The following is a 9,893-nucleotide window of genomic DNA, read 5'->3' on the forward strand; positions in this document are numbered from 1 at the left end:
ATTCCTGTATCTGAAGCCAAGTTTAACATTCAGCCATGTTATCTAAGAGTTATCTGACAACACTAAACCCTCCTGACACCACCTCAGTCTGCATACTTTTTGTCTATTACATTTTTTCCTCTTGCCAGGCCCTCCTGAAGCACAGAGTATCACACAACAGTACAGCCAGTATCCAGCTGAGCATCAGCCAGCCTTCAGAAGAGAGCATAAATCTGCAGGAGAGCATCTTTCTCAGAAACCTGACCAGCAGGAAGCTGGAGCAGGACCCTCCTCCAGCAAGATGCTAAGCTGTAACACCTCCATCTGGTGTGCCAGCTCCCACCTGAGGTCAGCTTACAGATGGGGGTCTGCAAGGGCAATCTGTAGCACAAGCATGCTGGTGGATGGGATCAAAGACAGAAGTCAGCAAATCTGGCTCCATATGTCAAGAGATAGAAACATAATGCTGACTGGTTTTCTTCTCAATTGCCAACACTGGCCATGATCAGCTTCCAAAATGTCAATTTAACTCCCACTTTATCAGACAACACACACTTCAATGAGAATTTCTGCAAAAAAAAAGTACAAGGTCTTGTATTTCTGATGTCAAAGTGCAGTCCATGAAAGGTGAGAAGAAAAGCCAACAATCCCAATTTGTATGTGGCATTTTACTGGATTGACCGTGCCCTGCAGTGTAAAATTGGAAGCAATGTAGGAGAGGAACTTTTCTTGGTCCAAACACTTGAAGTGTAATCTGAGGTAGTCAATACTGTGAGGTTAAGCTGCACTGAAACAAGATCAGAAGGGCTTTATTTTTGGATTTATCAGATTTACAGACTATAAAAACTGGAGAAAAAAAAAGAAGAAACAATTGCTGTCTCAGCAGCCAGCTGAGCAAGAACAACCTATAAAAGCCACAAGCAACCAACATGGTAACAAACCACTGCTATGGCTGAACTGAGATCTACAAAATACAAGTCACTTTCCCAATATGCCCCAAAATAAGGTGATCTCTTTCTCAGGAGTGTCTCTCTCCCTTCTGCTGTGAACAGAAACAAATGACTTTGCAACTGCCAGCTACAGAGCCTGCCTCCAGCATCCTTTCTCCAGAAAAAAGCTATTTATTTGATTATTTAAAAGTAAACACACAAACCCCAAAAGAAAAGCCTGCAATACATACAGCCTGCTTCTTGTGTAAGGTGATCCTAGAACAGGTTGCATGAACTAGAATTGCTAATTACTCTCTGGCCAACAAGTGTCAACTCAGATGCATGCTACTGTCTGATGAAGACATTTTTATAATCTGAAGACTGATCTCACATGGCACAACACCCCCTGAGCAGTTGGAGTGGTTTATACATAGTCCATGATCACTGCAGTTAATGCTGCCAGCCAAACAAAACCATAAAATGCTCCATCTCCAGTCTTCAGTTTACACTCACATCAGCAATAATGGAATTTAGTACTTTACCATATCAAGTGTCATTTTTGTTTAATGAAACATGCAATGGATTTTAATTAAAAAGGTGGATTTAAAAAAAACCTGTAAGCTGAAAATGAGGCAGTGCATTTATTTTGCAGTGAAGTAACTAAAGACCCGAGAAGTGCAGAAGCAACACTCACATTACAGCTCCACCATATTTTAAAAACTATTTTAAGTATAAAAAATATTAAATTCTGCATGACAGATGTCTACAAATAGCATGTGAATATAAGACAGCTGGTAGAAATAGTGACTTTTTTTCATAGCAATAATGGGTATTGAACTGGCAAATTAATTTTAGGTCAGGGGTTTTAAGTGCAAATCTCTCAAAAAAATTTTGTTGTCATACTTACTAGATTTGTTACTGTCAGAAGACTAGCAGTTGCAATGAACAAACAGATACAGTGAGACAAGGCTTTTCAATATAATCCTAGCTACAGTAAGAGATTCAGAATAAAAAAAAGTTTGCCTTAAACTACCCAAGAAAACCCCTCTGAACTAAACTCATTTTGAACTATAAAGAACCAATCAGAAAAAAGTATGTATTTTTAAGTTGAATAAAAATTATATTCAAGAAAAGTTACAATGTACTATTTTATCTCACCTCTGTGCATTATTTTATGCTTTTCTCTCAGATATGTGAGTCCTTTTATTACCTAAAGACAAATAAAAGAAAAAATGTTAATTTATGAAACATAAGAGATAATCACATGCTTTGTCTATACAAGAATTTCAAGGGAATGTGAGATAACAGAAATCCCAAAATGTAATCACTGCAAATGAGTATTTTATTTTAATTTCTACCTCCAGCTCAGACTAGAGAAATGGAGTCAAACAACCCCTTATTCAAGTTTTGCATACAGAGCTTGTTGCACAATAGATATGAAAAGATAACATCCAAAATTTTTTAATTAAATGTTAATTCTGTTCTTATCCAGAAGCATCAGCTGATACAACAGCCGAAAAATCAAAGCAAACACAATAGAACGTGTTACTCACTCCAGTGCCCTGAGCTACCAAACAACATCATGCACAAAGACAGCTTTTTAAAAGGTAATATTTTATCTCTTACACATCCTTCAGTCCTAAAGTGGCAGCTTCCTGGGCCTGGCATTACCACACCAAGACAGAAGTGCCCCCTGATGTACCCACTTCCAGCCACGAGCACACTCACCGCAATGCTAACTTTGCCCAGTATCTGCTCTGGAATTCTTCCAGCCTTCTTCAGAACTTGATCCAAGGAGCCACCATCCTAACAATAAATGTTTGAATAGTCAAGCTTCAGTGAAACTACTCTAAGACATTTTAAAGAGGACTATGGTCTCAAGCTGAAATTCGGTGAGGAAAAAAAAAAAGTGTTGCTTTTCATGTTTGATTCAACCTTGTTATATAAGAAAAAAAAAATAATCAATCATTCCCCAATACAAACTTGTCTGTTTTGTGTTTATTTTAAACAAACATTTGGCCAGGAACAACATCCACTTAAATAAACACTTCACATAATGATCTTCCATACTAGAAGATATTCATAGTTTGGCCCTTGCTAAGGCTGTACTGTCTACAAATAGCTGTCAACAAAGCATTAGGAGTTTTACAGATTTCTGTACCTTTCAGCCCAATGCAGTAACATGCCTTTTTTTCTTGTCACAGCCATCCCATGATACTCTCTCCCACTCTGAAGACAGAGTGAGGAAAATTAAAGTAGCACTGAAGATTTTATGATTCTGATTACAGGGATGAAAACTCATCACAGTGGAAAAGACAGAGTTCTCTTCCTGAATACAAGGTGTGCTAGTGGCTCCCCATGGTCATCATTCAACCCAGATCCCCCTTTCCCTCAACCCCAGAGGAGACCCAACGCAAATAAAGTTGGCCTCTTAGCTCTGCACACCCAGGGTGACTGTCAGGATGGAGGGTTGATTTGGCACAGCTCTCCAAGAACCAAAATGGGAAGTTTCATTGTAAGTAACAGTCTTGCTAATCTTACCAGGTTAAATAAATGGAATGCATGCACATTCGCCCTCAGCAAAGTCAAATATATTCCACTGTTGCTAAGAGCTTTTAAGAAGGAAAACTGTACAAAAAATATTTTTAGCCATGGATTCAACAATAGGTTTATGCATAAATTTCCAATTCCCTATAACAGAATATAAAACCAAAGAAAGAATGAAAAAGTTATTTCTCCAATTAAAAAACAATATCCTGTTGTCTAGATCAGTATTTGACACCTCCCAGTACTCAAGACATAAACCCAACTGGAGAAAGTAAGTGCCTGCTGCCTTAATCGCTCCTTTGGAAGTTTTCCTCACCATTTTTACATGTGAAAAGAATCAACATTGTATGTGGATTAAAATCTAAAACTCTTGTGAGAAGGCAAGCACAAAAATACTTATTTGATCACCACACTTGGTTAAAAATAAACCAACAGAAAAAAAACCAATACTATTTAAGTCTCTTGTGACCAGTCTGCATTTCTGGGCAGCTGTCTCTGCTGAGGCACCAGTATATTAACAAAGGCTTCCTACAGAAAAACACTTTTTCTTTTTCCCCCTCCCCAAAAACTAGCTCCAATCCTGGAAGAGACTGAAGACAATCCAACTGCCTAGTGTTGGCTGCAACCTTCAGTGTCTTTCAGGAGCAGAATCCAGTCCTTTTTCCTTTTTAAATACCTGCTCCTAAGCCAAGTTACGCATTGATTTTGAATTTCTGTACCTAAAAATATCAGACAATCAAACTTTCAAGTTCTATGCCTTTTCCACTTGAAGCTTTTTGTTCATATTCATACTTACGTTTTGTAACATAATTTTTGACTGGCAGTAATTGAAAGAAAGTTATGTAAAGAAATAATCATAAAACCAAGATTTTTGTCTATTCTATGATCCAAAAGGAGATTTAAACCTTGCACCTAATGATCTGCATTAAGCTGGTAGCTTAATAATTTGATCAAGACTACAGTTTACATAAGTCACCTTCTCTTTCATATCTTATTGATCTATCGTTCTATGTGTAAAATCCTGTACCCAGTCTGATCTATGTTCTATTCTATTGTTCTATGTGTAAAATCCTGTACCCAGTCTGACCTGGAGATCTGGCACCAAAGCTCCAGCTTTCATCTTGCCTCATCTGAAACTGAGATGTCTCATGTCAGACAGATCATTCCTTGTTTAGGAATTTACAAACCCTGATTGCTCCTGTTAATTTTCTCATTGATAAATAGAGATTCCTTAAGGCTTTTATTTCTGCCTGTAATTATACCCCACCATGCCTCCTTCAACATGTGTCAACAATATTTTAGTAAAAAGCAGATGTGAACACCTGTAACACTGAACAATGTATTCTGCAACTATGCCCAGTCATTTTTAACATCTCTTGCCTTCCTATTTTTCATTTTTGTTTGCAATTTTGAGAAAATAACATTTTTGTAATTCCCAACAGTCATTTGTATTTTGGGGTATGCACACCTTCTATTCTGCTAGCACATGGCTAAAAATTGGATCATGATCACTTGTTCCTAGGCAACCATTGATTTCTTCTAAAATTTTTTTTAAGAGAAGACCAGAAAAGCATTAAAACAGCCACATATACCTTCCAGAAAAAATAAGAGTTATCTCCAAAGAAACATTTTTTTTTCCAGAAAAAAATAAAAAGGTCTTCAGATTTATCATATTTCATATTGTTAAAAAACCTCCTCTACTAAGCAAGTGAGGCAAAAAATTTGAATGTCCTTTAATTTAAAAAAAATAAATTACTTTTAGTATTTGGCTCCATATGGTTAGAGAAAGGCAAACAGATGTCTAGAAGAATGTGTACTTTTCTATTAAAATGAAACATGGTTACAAATAATTTTTTATTATTAAAAAAGTTGCATAAGATCCTTCTGGGCTTGTTCACTTCCTGTGCACTATTACTTATGTTTGCATTTTCTGTGAAAAAGAAGGAAACAATATGGATTCAGCTAAGACAGACTAAACTAGATTCTGATTGTCATAGGTTCTGAGAATGACACAGCTGGAGCATCAGAGTGATCTGGTCCATTCTGCGCAAAACTAAAACGGAACCCAAATCCAAACAAGTGTCTAAGTAGCAGAATTGGGTAAATATTGTTTTATAAAACAAAAAGGACCATGGACTAAGCAGAAGCAATTGGGAGGCTATACTTGTGCAGCTTGAACTTCTACAGGAAATCAGATACTGGAGAAAGGGAAAAAACAGATCCTATCAGTCCCAGCCTCGTGTTTGCAGAGTAAATCCAAAATACAGTATTTGATTCTTTATTCCTGCAAAAGGCTGACTTTGTTAACTTAAGTCCTGTTGACAATCAGGTTTTGCATTAATGGTCTGTTATTAACTGCAGACTGAGGCAGATTTATACATACTTACCATATGTTCCATGCAAATGCTGATTTCTCCATCACTGTAAAAAGCTCCATAAAAGCCCACGATGTACGGAGAGTTGCACTCATGCAGAACTTGCAGCTCACGAATGATCTGGTTTCGAATGGCTGGCTTGATCTCTAGGTGAATTAACTGTAAAATGATCCACTCTTATTATTTTCCTAGTGGCAAAGTGCCATTCAGAAGGAACAGGTTGGTCAGAGAGCCTTTCAAGGCTGCTCTGACCCTGTTTCTGACTCTGCTTGGAGCAGGAGGTTGGGCTATATGACCTCCTGAGGCCCCTTTCAGCCAGAATTATTCTATGACTTAGCTGTAAAATAATCCATTCTTTCTCAGTGGCAAAGAAAAAAGACTCCAGTACTGTACAAGTAAGTTGAAACATCAGTACCCATGAAAAGGTGAGATTTCCATCTCTTGTTTTCACAGAACACTTCTCTAGCAGAAATTCCTGCACCTTTTCTTTTCTTAGCTGTTTTTTATGAGTAGCTCATAAACTGAAGCTCTTTAAGTTGAAGAAAGGCCCTGAGCAAATGTCTAAAGGAAACGTGTCAAAGACACACTGTCTCAGAAGCAGCTGCTGAAAAATATCAGCACAGGTGTTTACAAAGCTTCAGTGGAATTAATTCACTGAACCTCAAATAACAACTCTCCAAACAATCTAAATCTAAAGGGAAAATTACATAAAATCCTTTGTTCCACTAGGCTGTTTACCTCATACAATACAGGTAGTGTATTTCTTTTGTGAAAGAGAAGATTCAGAGACATTATGGAAATCTAACTTCAGTCAATAGATGGAAGAAAAACTGCAGTTCAGCAAACACCTCAGTTGCATCAAATATTAATGAATTAGGGCAAAACTTCCTGTTAAACCTCAGTAGGTTAAAAAAAAATAATAATCAATTATATTGATTTAGCTCAAGAAAACCTCAGAGATATTTCATAATTGTCACACCTCAGAAGTGGACATTTATCTTTGCTTCTCTCCAAACTGCCAGTGTGCTGAGCATGGTTTATTCTTAAAAGTTAGTGTATGCACATTTTCCTTCAGTTTTGCTGAGGATAACAGTGTCATCTTCTTAAAAAAAAAAGATCTGAAGTATTTCAGCATCTCAATGAAAAAAGACATAGAAGTTTTCCATGTATAAACAAAGTAAGAATTAAAGCATCAAGCTATTTCAGTTAAAATAATCTCATTTGACACACCAGGTCAGAACTGCTATCAAGCTGAATCACTGAGAAATATGCTCACCAGAAGGAGAAGTACTTTTTTTGCACTGAAGCCACTTGCACCCTTTGATGAGACAATAAACCAGAGGAAGTCACTGTACCACAGTGTTCTCCCTCATTCTCAGCTTTTTGAGTCCTCATCTTTTCTATTATCATCCAGAGGCCCTTTTCTGGTTTGCAGCTGTGAAGGAAGATCTTAGGACAGGTGATATCGCTTCCATTCCTCTAAATCTATGGCCCAGAATACAGGCTATTGTCACTTTTTCCTAATTTATACCTTTTACTAATTTCTTTTAGGCCTTTTACCCACTAGAGAGTCTACCACATTTTCTTTGAAAGACACATGCCCAGCTGAGATGACCGTGTTTGTCAAAATGGGGGGGAATGAAAAGGAGGAATTAATTCCTATCCTTTCATCACTAACATGAGACACTTCCTAAAACTGGGAAGTTTAGGATAAGCAAGTGCAACTTTTCCTACTTTTTGAAACAAATTAACTTTTCTGAAAGCTGGCATTAGATAGCTTTTTTGTGTTAACATCACTTATTTCTTGCAATAAAGTAACTATATTTCAGAAACAACCTCCTTAATAAAAATCATCCCTAAGTTCCTATTTTTGAGGCACTCACCTTTCTTGCCATTATGAGACCAGAAGGCTTGTGAGACACTTTGAAGACCACACCACCATTTCCTGCTCCCAGCTCACTGATCTTCTCAAAGTCATCATCCTTCAGCTCTCCAACTTTTTGTTTCTGAGTAAGAAAAGCTTCAAGGCGCTTCCTTTGCTGTTCATCCAACTCTAGTTCTTCGAGCTTCTTCTGAAGGGCTTCCAAATTTGTCCTGTACAACAGAAAGGACAGATGATTATTAAGCTGTAGGAGTTTACCCAGCTGTGTTACAAGAAGAGGAGCAATAGAGCATAGAGGTCAGAGATTAAATCCATTATACTTTTGCACGTATGTACCACCCTGTTCAGGAGGAACCAACTTGCACAGTCATCCCCATGAAAGAGACGCATTTTTGGAACTCTAATTTAAGTAAACAGCATTTCATTCTAGATAAAACAATTATAAAGGCCAACAGATGATACCCAGTTTCTTTGAGGTTCTGTCCAAACTGATGCATGATAAGCTTCACTACCTACAGGAATGGCTTCATGACTCAGCAGTAATGATCAGAGACCTCACGAATCACAGCACACCAGACTATTTTTAGTTTTGCATTTTCAAGGATTGTGTTATAACTTCCTACAGAGTTTTTCTACATGTTTTATCTCTTGATATTCACAAAACTATATAACTAATAATCCGTTCAGAAGCTTCTATTTAGACATCAGGAAAAGGTTATCAGGCACAGCCAACAAACACTCATTAAAAAAAGGCCACTGGAAACAATTTTTTCCCCTCTAATTTAAATGGGGAAGGGAAACAAACCAAAGGTTTTAAGCTTTTTGTTTTGTTCAAGGGCACATCCACCAGAAGTCTAGGTTTAAGATCATAAAGCAATACAAATAGAAATACAAAACTTTAAACAGTAGTTAAACTTTAAAAGTAGTTAAACACAAGCTCCATTTCCCCAAAAGATTATATTTTCATAACTCCAGATTCTATGAAAACACCTCATTCCAATAGGTTGTAAACTTAAGAGTTCATTTAAATGTTCCCACTTCCAACTGCAACAATAAGTTGCTGCAAGAGTAAATATTTAACAGTTAATATCTGTTTTGCTTAGGCAAAGTTAATGTGATGTTCTCAGGGAATAATACAGTGTTGCTAGTATGAAAGGCTCAAGGAACAGAATCTATTTCAGAGCCTGAACCACTTCCTGTCAACAACAAGTATATTTCACCACAAAATAAAGAAAACTATTTCTATTAATCACTTCATAAAACATCCACTTTCAAAACATGATGTACAAAGAGATATTATTTGAAAACCCAGCAAGGTGCTGGTCAGTTGAGAAGATACAAGGCTGATTCTCCAAGAAGCAATGACAAACTGCACCAGACTCAACAGAAATGCAAAATTAAAGGATTAAACCCTCAACTCATTCATTAGAGAGCTGCACTTCCAGGCAGGATTACAATCTTTGTTTGGCTGTATGCAAGATTTAATCCAGACAAATCAAAATAATATAAATATTCACAGCTCTTCTTTATTACACAATGACTCCTAAAGTTTAAGCAATGACACACTCTTACTTCATTTATCAGTTGAAATATTTGAGACAGGATGCAATTGTTAAGTTAACTTAGGAAGTGATAATGCTTAGAAGAGATAAATAGAGGAAACAGAATGAGACCTTTGATGGAAAGGTTAGTTCTGTTCAGTCTGTTATTTTGACATTTTAACAGTCCCAGCATACAATTACCAGGCAACACTGAGAGCAAGTTTCAAACAACGCTCACTCTGGACAAACAATTTGGCAATAATGCTCAAAATAAGAATAGCCTCACATCATACATTTCCATGTACTTACCCTGCTGTAGTGATGCCACCATAATTGTCCTGTCTTAGTAAAAAAATTACTTAATTCTAGTGCAGATACTTTGTTTTCAGGCTATCCTACAAAAAGAAACATTCCCTTCTTTCTGTCCTCCTACCAATGCTTTGCAGCAGTATAGTCATATAACAAATATCCTAGAGCAACTGCGACAAGAAGCTTCCCTGTGTAGATAAACGTGGCTTATAGGAACATTCAAGTTAATCTGACCTACAGACTGTTTCACAGAAGAACCATTAAGAGACAGACACTTTAAAAATCTAATTTCTAAAATGTAAAAAAGAAAGCTAATAAATAGCTGGATTAC

General features: G+C 36.9%; 1 protein-coding gene across 1 annotated transcript in view; it reads right to left on the bottom strand.

Moving 5' to 3' along the window:
• The window catches only part of MAP2K1 (mitogen-activated protein kinase kinase 1), a 23,608-nt gene that overhangs the window by 12,679 nt on the left and 1,036 nt on the right, over nt 1–9,893 (bottom strand). Inside the window, exons 2-5 of the mRNA XM_009995282.1 lie at nt 7,714–7,924; nt 5,843–5,989; nt 2,637–2,714; nt 2,067–2,118 (exon numbers count right to left, since the gene is read on the bottom strand). Coding sequence (XP_009993584.1) covers nt 2,067–2,118; nt 2,637–2,714; nt 5,843–5,989; nt 7,714–7,924 — 488 coding nt within the window. The remainder of the gene's footprint in view (nt 1–2,066; nt 2,119–2,636; nt 2,715–5,842; nt 5,990–7,713; nt 7,925–9,893) is intronic.

This window comes from Chaetura pelagica, unplaced genomic scaffold (assembly GCF_000747805.2).
Source record: "Chaetura pelagica isolate M959 unplaced genomic scaffold, ChaPel_1.0 scaffold453, whole genome shotgun sequence".
NCBI classification, from domain to species: Eukaryota; Metazoa; Chordata; class Aves; order Apodiformes; family Apodidae; genus Chaetura; species Chaetura pelagica.